The sequence below is a fragment of the Trachurus japonicus genome, chromosome 3 (genome assembly GCF_045865225.1).
Source record: "Trachurus japonicus isolate A0001 chromosome 3, Traja_1.0".
NCBI lineage: Eukaryota > Metazoa > Chordata > Actinopteri > Carangiformes > Carangidae > Trachurus > Trachurus japonicus.
The window spans coordinates 36,115,427-36,130,952 of NC_140909.1; the positions used below are offsets into that span (position 1 = coordinate 36,115,427).

Genomic DNA, 15,526 nt, shown 5'->3' on the forward strand with positions numbered 1-15,526 from the left:
TAACAGTCTCGTGCCGTTGCAGAGTGTAACTGAGGTTATGTAAACAATACATAGAAACTGGCCATTTTACCCATTTAGGTCGTTAAATTAGGCTATATTCTTTTTGTCATCTGAATGGACATATTATTTATTTATTTAGATTATAGAAGTAGAATTTAAAGTACATTAGGCTACTAAACTACGATATTAGAGCATTTTACTCTACTTGTGTATTTGAATTTTCTGTTACGTAACTACTCCAGTTAAATTCACAAAAATTGCAAATATGTAGGACTTTTTACTTGTACACTACATTATTAATTTCAGATAAATTTTAGAAAACATACTCAATCAATAAATAGCCTATATTCCAGGCTATTATGAGACCTGATTGGAATTTACAAAATAATTAAAATGTGTCCCATCTTCTTTGCCACCTGCCAGTGTTGTTTACTAATGAATAGGCTAAGTCACTCTTAAAAGACTCACCCTTAGTAGCTGCTGTAGGCTATTTTGAAATTAACCTGCTTTTTGAACGTGCACTACCCTACCCTTTGTTCCCTGACTGGTGAATTTTACGTTTGGACTCATAATGGTCCTCAAGATTTCCTGCCCAGTGTATTCTGGGATGTGATCCCCCACATTACTGTATGTAAAACACACAATAATACACTACATTATCATAATATGCAAGTATACTGTTTTTCCTGACTATATTATTATCAAAATATGAAAACATATTATTTGTATGTAAGTCCACTCATTAGTGAAGGCTCTTCAATCATTCTTAACTGAGCTGATAACCAGCTGCATGCTGCAGCTAATGAGGATACGAATAAACAAATAAACAGAATAATAAATGAATAAACCACACTGAATTACATACAAGATCAATGATTTATTTGAATCAATATACAAAACTGTGATATGTATAAACATTTGGAGAGCTAGTATAGTGCTGCACCCTGATAACTGTGGAGTCACTATGAAGTCTTTTATGAGAAAAGAAAAAAGAAGAAAAAGCAAATAATATAATAAAATAGCATACAGTAAAATGATGTTACAGGTTTAAAACATTAATGTTAGGGTGGTAACAGTTCTCACTGTGCTTTGCACCATATTATACAAACATGTTTGTCATTATTCTGATGATTTGTCTGTGTTTGTGTGACTGCCTGTGTTTTCTTGTGTATCTTATCTCTGTTCTTCTTCTGCTCCTGCATTTCAGTCTTGCTTGCAAAAGAAATCTTGACATCCGTGACACAACCTGAATCCATGCAGGTAACAATCAGACACCTGGATGCTGTTAGCCACGGAGCAGCTTCAGTGAGGGGTTCAGGGCAACAGCACAGCAGAGATGGCATTGGTGGTCATATGCTGCTCTTTCACTTTCCTTATTCTGATTTTATTAATCCCCAGGTCCAAGAGAATGCCGCACCTACGTATATGCAAGTTGTCATTACATTTAAACAAAATCAATCATCAATAGACCAAAAAAGTGCCTACATCAGTGTGCCATTGATTTGAGTTTTATTTGGGTTGTAATCTAGATTTGGATTATGTGTGTTTTGGCCAATTAACTGTTCAGCCTTTAAAGCTAAAATAGGCTAATTAAAATGTAAAGCAGCAAATGATCAGTTTTGAGTACCTGGGACCAACCACAAGAGCATTTGATGTTACCTCACTTTATTCATGTATTCTCTCATTATTTGGTATCTCTCAGTCTTGCAGACAAAATTATACAAGTGATACAGATGACATGGATTTTATAATTTTATTTTTTAAAGTATATTTTTTAGGCTTTTTGCCTTTAATTGACAGAAGTTGAGAGATATTTCTATCTCTCAAAGCAGCAGCAAAGGGCCACCAGATTCGGGGTTCGAACCAGGGCCGGCTGCAGCAAGGACTGTAGCCTTTGCATATCATATGGGGTGCCTGCTCAACCCATGAGCTATACCCCCGGTTTTATGATTTTTCACCATCAATGTGGCACCAAAGTCATGTGCCTCATGTTGCTCATCACCAGCAGGAGAACTTTTGTTTGAGCCATTATTTCATCCTTGTTTATATATTTGCACATATAACTAGTTGTTAATTTCTCTTTTTTTAAAAACATACCTCAGAGATTTAGAGGTCACATGAGAGTTGGTCTTAGACTTTGCTGTGAGTATGAGGATGTAGCTAGATTTCCTCCAGGGGTCGGTCACCGGCCTTCTCCAGCTGCTTCTTGCCCACCGGTCATGTAGGTGTTTGGCCAGCAGAGGACGCCAAAGACCTGCATCAAAGAAAACAATCTCCAGGCCTTTGTGGTCGACGGAGAGAAGCCATGTTTTATTTCAGCCATATTTAAACACTCCAAGCTACCCATGAAATATCTTGATAGAGAAAGAGAGAAGTCTTGAGCTCTAGACACATAGGGCTTTATCCATTTAGATGTTTTGTCATATTATCTCTGTTAGAATAAGTGCAAACATCTTCCTTAGAATAACAACCACTTGTCTTATGTTGTCTGATGCTTATCTAAGAAAATAAACTGTATCTGATGACTGTTTTCATTTTGTAGAAGAAGCTGTCTAATTTTCTTTAGTAAAATGTTTATCCCTAACTACAATGAGCCGCCTCAGCCGGGGAAGATGCCTAATAAAGTATATTTTGTGTTTTATATAGAACATGGCATACTGTATAACTCATAAGAAAACTACCACTTACACTAATAATAAATAGGGGATAGATATTCTTATATATTTTTATATATAAATAGGGGATATATATTTTTAGGTTTGTATCTGACACTGGCTTGTGTCTGCACATGAAAACAGAGAAAATGAAATGTTCCGTCTTCTAATTCATAGCATCCACATCTTCACACTATATTGATTTCATGTCAATCCAGATATTCTTTGTGAAAGTGACGTTGACCCGTTTTCCTATGAAGAGCAAACGGTGATTCTTGAGAATTAGTTTCTTCTTCTGAATTGTCTGTTTGGGTCTTAACACTCTACATTTAACTGAGTCTTCCATCAGACTTGGCATCCAGTGATGTAGTGTGCAGTAAGGCTACTGTGCATGATTGTTAGAGTATGGATTTTTTTTTTTGTTTGGTTTGAAAACATCAAGTAGAGATTAAAATGTTTAAATGCTGAGAGCAAACAAAAGCCCCAATAAATTATACTGAACAGAAAAGAAGCAAAGCCTTAAATTTGAGAAATGTGTTGACGTGTCAATACATTATTTCTGCCATCTTTTATCATATTAAAAATGCAGAAATTCAACATATTTCAACCCATCGTACCATAACATTAAAATTTTAACCTTAATGCTGATGCTCAGCGGATGCTAACTCATTGATTTAAACATTCCGCATAGATGAAGCTGTCACTAGGTATTGTATCACATGTTGTCAGCAGCAACATTTGGTGCACCAGCACCAGTCTTGTATGGACCATAACCTAATTGGGACAAGATGGACAAATGTTTGCAGTTAACCAGCAGCACCGTTGGCACTACAATTAGGCAGCTGGTCTTATTGAGGAGTCACTTAAATGTCCCACAAGGAGCCGTCACGGTTGAGTGAGCAGAGCATCTTGCCAGCCTATGGGGCCAGAGTGTGAAGGTCAGCTCCATGCATGATGCAAAGAGACATTAATGCAATGGTGCTTACAAAGGAAAAGTTGGCATCAATTATTTATGTCAGCATCTGATGTCCACCGAGTTCAGCTCATGGAGTCAGCATTCAGCACCAGAGCGTTTGTTAACTTTGATTGGCCGCCGATCCACTGCAGTGATAAATGACAGATGCCCAAACAGAGAAATGCATTCACTTCTTTTATTCATAAGATGGGATATTTTTTTTTACATCTTATGCACAGCAGATACAAAGACAAACATGTTCTAAACCACAAACTAAATTCCTCCATTACTCTAATCCTGCTTCCCATTTCAAAATGGCCCCCCCAAAAAGCACCCCATTACGTTTGTAGTCCAGTTTCACATTCTGAAAGATCGTTTTACAGCAATCTCATTTTAGCAGAGTGGCACAAGCCATGCTCAGAATACTTCCTTTTTTGACAGATACCCACTTCCCCTTTAAACAAATTGCACTTTTTTCTTCTTTAAAACTACTTCAACAGGATTATAGGATCAAAAATTAACACCAAAAACACAAGAGACGACTAAACATCAAACTTATACAGGTTCATTATTTAGTTGCACAAAAATGCATAAATATACATTACGCAAAAAAGTACAAAAATATGTACTTTACTTTGCTCAAATAATGACAGACATTGATATGATCATAAAGGACTGGGATTGTCAGAACGTAGGGATGCATTCACAAGGTCCATGCGAGATAAGCCATTTACACAACAGCCTAACTTTCACAGAGGTAAGACCAAGGTTCTACAGGAAAACAAAACATTTCGCTGTCTAGGCCAAGGTAAAGAGGCAACACAAACACTAAGAAAATTAGGATACACAGAACTCTGCGTTCTATATTCATGCCAAAAAGACTTCAACATGCAATGACTCTTAACGCTTCTAAACCTCCCAGGAGCAGCGGTAACTCATGGAAGGACTAGCTTAATAACGGTAACTTCAATGCGTCAATTTTCCTCAGCAATTACGATCCATTAAGTTTGACTTGGCTTTGCATGAGGAGTTTATTTTTTTATTTTTATTTATTTTTTTGAAGTGCTAAGATGGTACCGCAGTAGTTGCCAAGGATGAGCTCAGATTGTCGACAGCAAGATGGTTTCAACTCAAACTCCCCCCGGAGACAATCGGGAGGAGACATAAATACTGTTTGTTTATAATAATGCACATTTGTCCATTAAATAAACCTGATTAAATTAATGAAGAGCTTGGCAAACCTCACTTCAGCTGGACAAAGGTGTGGTTTCCAGAAGCCTGGAGAAAGACAGGGAAAACAAGAGTTAGTCTAACTTTTAGATAAGGCTGGTCTAATTCTACTTTTCTGTCAAACCAATCAATGCTTTCTGACTGCCCTACTCCATCTGTGACACTCAGCTCTCAAGACAATTGTTACTTTCCTCAAGCTCTTTTAAAAGATCAAAAAAGTCTTTTTAAATGGTTTCATGGTTTGGTTAACTAAAAAACAGAAAGGTCAGTAACTTGGTAAAAGGTTTAAGACCATTGTTAAAAAGAAACAACTTATGGACGATTTTCAGTTGCAGATGAATATGCATTTCATACCTTGGTGTGCAGTTACAGCAGTGAGCAGGGTATGGGAGGAAAAAAAATATGTACACTAATGAACATGTCATCCAGTGCAATGTTTGTTGATTGATTTTATTATAAGCTTATTCCTGTGTGGTATAGACCTCTTTTGTCTAAAATCAGTTGTAAAATAAAATATCACCATCTTCAAAAAGGAAGCAAGTCTGTCTTTTCTGCATCTTTGTCAAATCCATGAAAACACACAAAAAGAATTGATCCTGCTAACTATGTATTCAAGCTCCAAAGCCTGACAGTTAATTTCTCTGCACCATACTGTAGTGCACTGTTTAGATAAAAACATTGAGCTACACTGTATGCTCATCCTTTCAAATGTGTATTAAACAGATAAACATCTTCTAAATAAATGTATAATTTTACAACACCTAGTATCCAACAAATGAGCATATTTCGCATTCAATAAAGATGCAAAGTGTATATTTGTATGTATTCAACAGGAACAAGTGGGTTTGGGGCTGAGTGAGACGAGCTGCAGTTGGAAAGTATTGACTAACCTGCTGGAAACCATTTACAATAAGAATGAATATCGCCAACCTTATCGTTAAACAATAGTTATTTTCATCCATCGGTTTTTCAGGCCATTTTCATTCATGTTGGCACATTCTGCAGTTTGCAGTTAAACATTGTGTCGGTGTCATTATGCAAGTTTGTGTTTGTCTGGAATCAGGTTAGCAGTTTGAGGTGGGTAGGGTCGGTAAATCCAAGTTTAAGAAAGAAAAATAAAAAATACGGTTTGACCAAAGGTTACTCACTAAATATCTAACAAAACTGCCGGGATTTCCATCCAGGCTGGGAAGTCTCAGAGGGAGTAGGGTACCAGCGCATCTAAAGAAACACAAACATAGTCATGTACAAACCAGGCTTCAGTGCTTCAAACCCCACAACTGTTGATTTCATGATCATCCATTAACATGCTTCAAAATTTACTTTGACAAGCAGGTTTGGGATGACTGTCCCTTTAAGCCCTGGTCACTGAAGCCATGGGAATGTGGGTCACGTAGCAGCTCATTGAGGACAATAGTCCTCCAGTAATTAACAGGCATGGAAATGTGGAGAGGTTTAAACCCTCCTTGTGTTAAACATTTCCACTAGGTAAGAGCTGTATGCCTGTACCTTTCCATACCTGTGACTAAACCCAGTGGCAGAATGAGGTCTCGTCTCTACAAAGACAGGGGCTATGACTGTGGGGCCAAACGGCATAATGTACTCAAGAGGTTAACAGTTGTTTAGAGACATTTAGAGACTCATAATGTAACCCTGCTGTGCCAAACAGTCAAACCAACGAGGGACAGAGGGAAGAGAAGTCAAGACATTTCAGGGATCTTTCATCAGATTGCAATTAAAAGGCTTTTCCCTCCTTTGTGTGGCTACACATTCAGCTTATGTTCAACAGGAGCGTGGACAGTAAGTTGGCACCTCTGGAGAAGGCCATCAGGTCTGACAATTTCTGCAAGCAAATGCTTTGCATTCCTCTGCCTATTGTGCCCAACTAAACGGACTATGTCATAGCTGCCTACTGCAGTGCAGCGCTCCCCTGTGCTCTTACATGGCAGGAGGACGTTAGCTCACAATGAACTTTAAATGACCCAATATGAGAAATATTTTCCATTGCTATTGTTACCTAAAGCCCTGCCCAGTGCCCACTGCCTTTAAGTTAGCTGCACTGTTGCTGTAGCATTTATATTAGGCTACTATAAGCTTACAATGTCAACACTTACAAATACATCTTGTTAATGATCAGTTTTGAGCACAGGACTGAACTTGTGTTAGTGTTTAAAATGAACAATTGCAAAACAGATGCAAAAATTTAATGTTGAATTGATATCAGACATGTAGTGCAGCCACAACATACACACAAACCTGACAATAATCTTGTTTGGGATCAAACTCCATCTTAAAAAGGCTCAAATTTGTGTTTTTCCTGAAATGAGTTCTACCTTGTGATTGTGTAGCCATGGGTAATGTTATCAGTAAGAGCACCTTTCATCCCCCAGCACACTGACAGGAAAGGGAAAAGTTACACCTCCATGTCTGCAACTCATTGGCAAAAAAGGAAGCCATGAGCCAGAGACAGAAGACGACCACAGACAGGGATTTGAGGTAAGTGCAGGGCAGTGTAAGGTTTCACTACATCAACCAATGTACACATCAGCTCCACTGATGCTGCAAGTCAAAACTTTTTCCATTTCAAAACGACAAATCTTTTACGATAACTGGTGGTTTTAACTTACATTCAGCTCTCTGCTTTTTGACATTAAAGCTGAGCACAAGTTGTGCAGCCAACAGCAATTTACAGTCTTGATATCTGGATTGGCTTCAGCAGCACAGGTCTTTGTGCTGTTATTGTAATACCTCAGAGGACCACTGGGATCGTTCAACAATCTGAACCCCTGCAAGTCCTCAAATTTGATATTGCAGTTCATGCTTCATCATCTAATTTATACGGTTGAACTTGAGGATTACACTTTTCCCCCTACAGTTTTGTTTAGACAAATGGGGCTGAGAGAAAACACCTGGACTCTGCAACTTTGCAAGAATTATGAGGTTAAGTATGTGCACCTGGGCATAGTCATTCATTTTCAGTAAAGCTGAATATGAACAATGTCATAACAAAGAGATAAATGAAAGAGAGGAGAAACACACACCGGTTGGTCCCTCACCTGGGCGTGGAGGGCTGCGGCAGCGGCAGCGGCCGCCGGGTAAGTGAAGGCTGCGTGAGGGAGGCCTGGGGTCAGCTCCGTGGTGTACAGGGGGTAAGGTGTCCAGGCATCTGGTGACGCTGGGATCAGTGCTGCCCCTGTCAGATCATCTGGGGAAGTACAGTGTGGGAGGAAAACACTGACTCACCTACCCTCAAACACACAGGCTTATATCATCAACACTCAATAAAAGTTTTTTTTTTTTTTTTAAGCAAACATAATCATGACGTACTGCAAATAATTCAGTCGTTCTTACCGATTTGTGTCATGATGTGGCTTTCGTGTTTACTACTGACCAGTGATGACTTGTCGAAATGGTTTGTTTGACTTTAAACTATATTCAACTTATAACATTTACAACTCAGCTGAAGCAGTCAGACCAGACTTTGCCTTCCACTTATGTGTTTGCTGAATTACTCAAACATCCAGGCAGTTTGACAGTAGAGTGAACTGATGTCTAAATATGGAAATATGCATTACAGTATGTTGTTTATAACTGCTCTGGGAGATAAAAGCAGAAGTGTGTGCCATGACAGAGATGGAGATTAATGACATACAATTCTGTAATTTGCAAGTCTGTAACAGCGCCAACTGTTTCTCTGCAGCCTTACAGTATGGACCATTTCAAGGTTTTTGCCACAAGACACCAGTAAAATTCACCTGGCAAAATCTGGTCTGAGTGAAGCCTTACGCTGTTGTCAACAACCACCTGCCAGATCTAATGACTCCGGCAGGTGTTTAGGCAAAGAGAGCCGAGACGCAACTGCTGACTAAACCCTGTGAGAGTGGGATTTCCCAGCTGGATAGAAGCAAAGCGGCTGTCTTAAGAGACACATGCATGTGGAGGTGAGTTAGTCCTTAATTTGTTAGATACTGTTTTTACCCCCTGTCTGTTTGTCTTTAAAAAACACAACATCCTATAACAGATCTTAAAAAAAAGGGCAAATCGAGTACTGGCGTTGCCAAGGTGAGAGTGGATGAGAGAGCCTAGAGTGGTGCAGCCGTACAACTTACATGGGTCCCGTGCAATGAAGTGTGCTCCTAGAGCAGGGTGGATATTTGTGGGGTTCGGTGTGGCCATCAGCTTACTCTTTGCCATCTTCGTGTTGGCTTTAGCAAACTCTAAGCGCAGGGTCTGGGGACTTTCGGGGTCAAAACGGATACCCTGAGGGAGAGACGGAGGAGGGGAGGAGGGGGACATGATATAGTAAGGGAGGTGGGCTGAGTTTGAGGGGCTGTAACTCACTAGTCTCTCCTGGCCTCCTTTCCTAAAGCCATGTTTCAATACTCAGGATGTATCCTTCAAGCTTCCCTTGTGCTAAACACTGCTCTGTGCTCGTTGTCCTGCGGGATGTTCAAACACACCCTCTGCACCTGACTGCTTTTACTCAACTAAAATTCTCCCCAAAAATGTTCCAAAAAACACAAAAAGGAAAAAAAAAAAGGGTAAGACTGAAGGATACACTGAAATATTTCAACATGCTTGGATCTCTTTTTCCTCATGACGAAATCAAGAGCACAGGCGACTGGAGGAGAAGTTCACCCCGTCGCATGAGCCAGGAGGAGAGGGAGACAAGGAAAAGGGCTGATGGTGAGACTTTTGAGTGTCATTTCCTTTTAGGTGGTTTAACCCTGCGTGTGTTCTTGTGCCCTAAGCGTTGTGCCCACATGCAGGTGAGTAGTATTTTGGTGTATGTGTTGTGTCTGTGTGTGTGACTGCTGGTGTGTCTAAGAGGTGATGCTCATAAGGAAGGCTAGGCTATGAGAGAGAAGTGTTAGATACTGCCAATGTGGGCTACTGGGTGACAAAATAAGAGGTTACACTACTGAGGATGTGTCCAAATAACACTACACATGTGGCTAGAGAACGAGTATTACAGTAAAGCAGTGAAAGCTATACCAGACTAACAAGGATGTGTATCAAGGTCAAAGTAAACTACCGTAAGGCTACGGGATTCTGGCCTCTTTCCAAAAATGGCCCTGCCATTGAATTATAAAAGACAAAATGGGTTGGCTTTGAGAAATTCTATGGGAAAGAAGAATTTTGTAAACTCCCAATCATTTTTGGTTCAAACAAAGGTTAGAACAAATCTAAGAAATATAGACCAACATTTTACAGGATTTAAAAAAAAAAAGAAGTAAAAACAGAGGGGAAACTTGAATGGCAACAGAGAGGAAACGTATCAATAAAACAAGGGAGTGCTTACATTTAGTGCATTTTTTGCAGCTTCAGCTCCAGAGCGACTGTCAAAGGTTACAAACCCGACAGGCTGGAAGAGAAAAGGTACAGAAACAGACTGAGAACACTGGTTGGCCACTTGTTTAGTATTAGAAAATAGCACTCAAGCTGTTCCTGACACTGATGGAAGGAATCTCACCTGTTTTGAAGTTAACTTAATCAGTGACCCTTCATAACCCTGTGGGGAAGAAAGATAGCCAATTATCCACCGTGGAGTCACATGCACAAAGTCAGGAATGAACGCCTCGCACTATACAAAGAGAAACCTGCTTGTGTGCACCTTCAGTTTCAGTTGGACAGCAGGACATCAGACCGCTCTATGACAGTGTTGCACATTTAGTAAAACAGTTGAATGGTTAAATACAGTGAAACATGGACATTTCCAGCAAACACAGTTTTCCTTTCACTGATCTGACAACAGCGCGTTTCATCTTAAGTGCTAGAAAAAAAAAGAAGAATAAGCACAGATAAAGCGTGAATTCCAAATAAAGCCTCTGGGTTTAAATCCAGTTAAAAACAGCACAGGGGTTGGTTAAAGAATGAATAAATTCCTGAGAAATGAAGGGGAATTTTGCTTGACCAGAGTATTGATAGATGGGATCTCGCCTGATCCTGATTTACAGCCATGGAAAATTAAACAACTTTCACTGGCTGTGATAAATCCTTAGCAACAATCCAAACCAGATTTACCTGCACTACTTCAGAGTAGAAAAGCAAGAGGGAGAATACAGTCAATATTAAAGGGAGCTTTCTCTCTCTCCGAATGTAAACCTCAGATTAGACCCAATCTGCACACGCTGTGGTGTGTTTGCCAACTGTAGACGGCGCACAGACGTGATAAAAACCAGTGTTACGCTAACTTAAGAAAACAAGACATTTAAGTGGTTTCACAATGTCTCAATGTTATGAGGGGAAATAAAAATTTCCCTACACGGTGGGCGAGCTGGGTCACGGAGAGGGTTGGTTGGCCAATCGCGAGGGCTACTCATTTACACATTCCACAAGATCATCCATGTGCGCGGGATACCACTTCCAATTTGGTTAGTTAGGACACGGGTGGGAGGGGTGTTTATGGAACTGGAGTCCAGTCAGAAAAGAAAAAGAAAAAAAGAAAAAAAAGAGCAATGGACGAACAATGATGTGGCCCAATTTCCATATATGCAAATATCTGGACAAGGGACTGTTTGATTTCAGCGATGCACAAATAAGGAGCACTGATTTCTGCTGTATGAGCTGAAGCATCAAATGCTACAGACATGACGGGTGGTTTAAAAAGGATTAGGTGCACACTGGATTATAGTAGCTTCCTCAATAATTTAAGAAAATGTTTAAGAGGTCTTCCTCTGTGTGCAGATAATCCTTTCACAGACACTTTCCATGACCCTCTTCCAGCACCTGGCACACAGCAGCTTCCTTACTCTTAAGAGAGCCGAGAAGCTGTTGATTTATATACTTTAACGTTACAATTAGCCTCACATGGCTGTACAATCTGTACAACTTGTTAAAATACAATGTATCTGGATGCCACCTACCTTAAAAGGTCTGAAGAGAAGGTAGAGTTCCCGTGGTTTGATGTCTACTGGTAGGCCACTGACAAACAGTGTTCGTACCTGCAAACAAACAGCAAAACTGCATTTCATCATTGGGAAGTGACCCTATTATAGGCTACTTGTTTTTATTTGTTTTTTAATTCAACAGAAAGTCTTATTTCTGAAGGTGTACAATAAATAGGGCTGACCTGGAGCTATGAACTGAGCTATAAAAGCACATGAGTTGATCAGGTTCTCCTGAACCTTTCCTCCACTGATGATGGCCAAAAGCTAAAAGAAAACTACAGCTGGTCTATTTACTACCAGCGTTGCTTGACCTCACCATTAGCACATGTTTACAAGCAGCGAGTAGTTCAACCAGTGAGTGATTATTCTGTGTGAATTCTTTTTAGAGGTCCAGAAGAGGTACGATTGTCCAGTAATGAATAACGATTAGAAGGAAGTCTGGAAAGAATAAACCAAATTTTTGCATTGTTTGTTCCTCGGTTCTTTTAACCATGACCCCTTGGTGGGACCCAACCCCTATGTTGGGAAACACCACTATAAAGCCACTGCCAAAACTAACAGATGACGGCTTGATTTCAATAGAACCCTGTCAGGATTTTAGATTTTTCATAACAGGACCTGAACAATCACCCGATTAAAAAAGCAGTAGATGAGACATCCAACATGTTAAGAGCTAAACGGTGAACATCAGACGAGTCCGTCCTGCTGGGAACCCCCAGATTCCCTTGGAGGACCCCTGGACCTGCACTGACGAGACAGTGAAAAGCGATGCTGTGTACGGACCAGTGTGGCCGGGGGAAATAAACAGTGCGGTGCGAGGCCCATTAGTTCCCAGCCGGTGGGGAGGCCCTCAGTACAATGGGGCTGCCAGAGGAACAGCACTGGACAACAGTGCACAGCATGACACCATTTCCTTCCTCTGACCCGCAGCCCCAACCCTGCCAGCCCTCCAGCATTTTTCAGGTGCAGCACAGCAGCAATTCTCAGCCCTTTACAAGTCAGCACATACGGCAATTGAAGGCCTGCGCAGCTGGACACCAACTCAATGGAGATGTTTTAATCTGTCGTCCTGCTTATTGATCGAGCGGCTCTGCGACTGCCAGTGAATAAACCTGGAGCTGTGTGAAGCCCATACTCCTTTTAATAAAACCTAATCAGTTACATATTTGGGCTAATTTCTGTGCAAATTCTAGGCTACTTTCATCTGACAAGATACAACATCTTGATGATTTAACAGGCCTCTGTGTGAAATAGAGGTGAAGGGGGATTTTTTTCCCCCCTCTGTCAAATAAATTTCTTCTCCTTTTCTTTTGATGTTTGATCTAAATTACAAGGAGAAAAAAAGACATCAAATTAGACCAAGAAAAGTCAAGTGGCCACATGAGGCTTTGTTGGAAGATAATGGGAACAAAGGAGGACCAACAAAAGGCCCAGCACCCCCCCTCAGTGTGTCTCCATAAGGAGCCATTACAGAGGAAATATAGCTGGTCACACAGAAATGAAGAGTGGCAGCTGGAACAAGTCAACACTTTACATTTTTGAGGGAATTTATTTTTTTATTTGTTTAAACATCCTGATTTACTTCCCACTATGTGGCGCCACACATTTCAAAAAAAAAGGTGTGAAGTCCCAGTTTTAGGCCATTTCAGGTGTCACTTTCAAGGCCTCCTGATTTTTCAAATCAACCTTCAGCGTTTTGTGACGCAGCTCTTTTTTTCTTTTTTTTTCCTTAACTATCGGTTTATATTTTTTGGCACCTGAAGCGAACACACACAGGCAGACGTCAGATTAACTGGACAGGAAAACTGGGAAATATCTCAACTAAGAATTAGGAGAACCTCCAGATATTTAAATTATGGGATATTTCCCCTTTTCCAGCCCACACAGGCCCGCTGATTTTACACACTGAGGGGTTTCTTTTAAACAGGCTTATTTTTTTTATTTTCTCTCTTTGTTTTATTTTTAGCTTACACTATATATTATGTGTTTTTTACTAAACATGAAGACTGGACTCTGATTAGTAGCACATGTCACACAAACAAACAAAAGCGGCTGAGTGGTCAATGAAACAATATCTTTACACACATGATCCACATTTGTGGCTGATGGAGCCAATAATACGCAGCTGAGAAAACTAATTATAGTTACAGAAAATTAGGCGTTTAAGATACAATAATACTTGTTGAATATAACGTGTTGGAGATTTATTGTCTGCCATGTAGCCCAGGCTATAAACACACGGTTCCTGCAGGAGACGCCAGAATAAGCACGTTTCCCCTCCTGGCTGCGCCTTCGTCCTTATTGCTCCTTGTACTAAAAAAAAAAAAAGGGCTTCATATGAGAGGTGTGGGGCTAAAATTAAAAACTCTAACCTCGTGTTATTTCATCCAAACTTAAAACAAAAAGGCAGAGCGTGTGTCCGTGTGAGCAGGCTGTTTTTCAGACTGTCAGTGTGAACACGGAGTGGACCGGACGCAGCGCAGGAATGAAAACTTTTGCCCAACTCACCTCCTCCTCGATGGAGACGTTGTTGTTGGGCTCTGCGTCAGCTTTCAGACTCATGTTGCCGGTGTCTTCAGCCGCTGCTGCCGCTGCTGCTGCTGCTGCTGCTGCTGCCGCTGCACAAAGCACTAAGTTTTTCCTCGTCGTGTGATATTTCCCCCAAGTGCGTCTGAAGCTCCCGTGAAAGTCCTGGTGTCGCTGCTTGAACTTGAGGAGAGAAGGTGTGCCGAGGTGAGGTCGTGCGGACGAGGACGGCGAGGTATCCGAGGAGGAGGTGACTCTTGCGGCGGGAGTCGTATGGCGAGAGAGAATCATTCATAAAAGGGAGGAAAAGGAAAGAAAAGGAAATACAGAGACGCGCTAAAACTAAAGGTGAGAAGGTGGTTTAGTGCTCCGTGTGTGAGGGTGAAAGATGGGGGGAAAGAAGTGCGCGTAAAAAACTGAAAGCCTCTGCGCTCACATCAATGTCCTCAGCTGTGGGACTGTGCGGAGGAAGAACAAGTAAACTTTTCTCATTGGAGCGTCTCTCTCTCTCTCTCTCTCTCCTCCTGTCAGCGAGCGAGCCCCCCTTCCCCCCTCCTCCTCCCCTCCTCCCCCTCCCTCATCCACCTCCTCCTCCTGCTTTTCAATTAGGTCATCAATTATGTTGCAGTCCGCTGTGAGCCGTAATCAAGCCGCAGATTCGCCTCAGCTGTTGCACGGAGACCCGGCCCCTCCGCAGCTACATCACCGTTTCTATGGGACCCGGAGAGCCAATGGTCACTGAGCACAAAGCCCACAACTTTACATGACAGTACAGGAATATTATGTTATGAATAATTATTTATTTTGTATTTTTTAATAGCCCCCCCTAAAAAAATAAAAAATAAATAAAAGGGGGGGAAACAAGGGGAAAAAGTACCCGTCCTGTACCAGGAGGACATACATTTAACAATATTTTTTTTGATCAAGGACAATACATTATCTAATGCTCAGTGTGTGGCCTTATCTGTGCAGCATCTTTATTTGTCTTAATTATATGTTCATGTGTTTCTGGTAGCCTATATCTTTTATTTTCTGTGGTTAAGAATTGAAGGTATAATTTCAAAAGCTATTTCAATTATCATTTTTATTTATAGTTGTGAGAAGTAACAAACTCATATTCACAGGGGTGGTCTGATTCCTTCTTTATGCTTCTTTATACTGTATTACCGGCTACATTTCAGAGGAAAATGCATTTTTAATATATTAGATGCCACCACCACCAACCAGTTCTGCCAGTGCATCCGCAGTAATACCATTAGAATTTAATATTA

General features: G+C 40.8%; 1 protein-coding gene across 4 annotated transcripts; it reads right to left on the minus strand.

Moving 5' to 3' along the window:
• Positions 1–3,791: 3,791 nt before the first annotated feature.
• LOC146990321 (RNA-binding protein, mRNA-processing factor 2a) lies at positions 3,792–14,717 on the minus strand. Of its 4 annotated transcripts, none has more exons than XM_085771843.1 (8): positions 14,238–14,717; positions 11,706–11,783; positions 10,313–10,351; positions 10,142–10,204; positions 8,949–9,099; positions 7,896–8,044; positions 5,988–6,060; positions 3,792–4,887 (listed from the first exon to the last, which is right to left on the minus strand). In XM_085771843.1, the coding sequence occupies exons 1-7, from the start codon at positions 14,544–14,546 to the stop codon at positions 5,995–5,997; spliced, it is 855 nt and encodes a 284-aa protein (XP_085627969.1). In that variant the 5' UTR covers positions 14,547–14,717; the 3' UTR covers positions 3,792–4,887; positions 5,988–5,994. The 4 variants fall into 4 exon arrangements, with proteins under 4 accessions (XP_085627969.1, XP_085627968.1, XP_085627971.1 ...); XM_085771842.1 differs by having other exon boundaries at positions 7,881–8,044; XM_085771845.1 differs by lacking the exon at positions 5,988–6,060.
• Between the last annotated feature and the right edge of the window lie 809 nt (positions 14,718–15,526).

Excerpts from the sequence above, each read along its gene's own strand:
- LOC146990321 (XM_085771842.1), bottom strand. The coding sequence starts at position 14,546 with ATGATTCTCTCTCGCCATACGACTCCCGCCGCAAGAGTCACCTCCTCC. Across the intron at positions 11,784-14,237 it reads ACGTCTCCATCGAGGAGGAG|GTACGAACACTGTTTGTCAG; the intron begins GTGAGTTGGGCA and ends GTTTGTTTGCAG. Across the intron at positions 10,352-11,705 it reads TTCTCTTCAGACCTTTTAAG|GGTTATGAAGGGTCACTGAT; the intron begins GTAGGTGGCATC and ends TCTTCCCCACAG.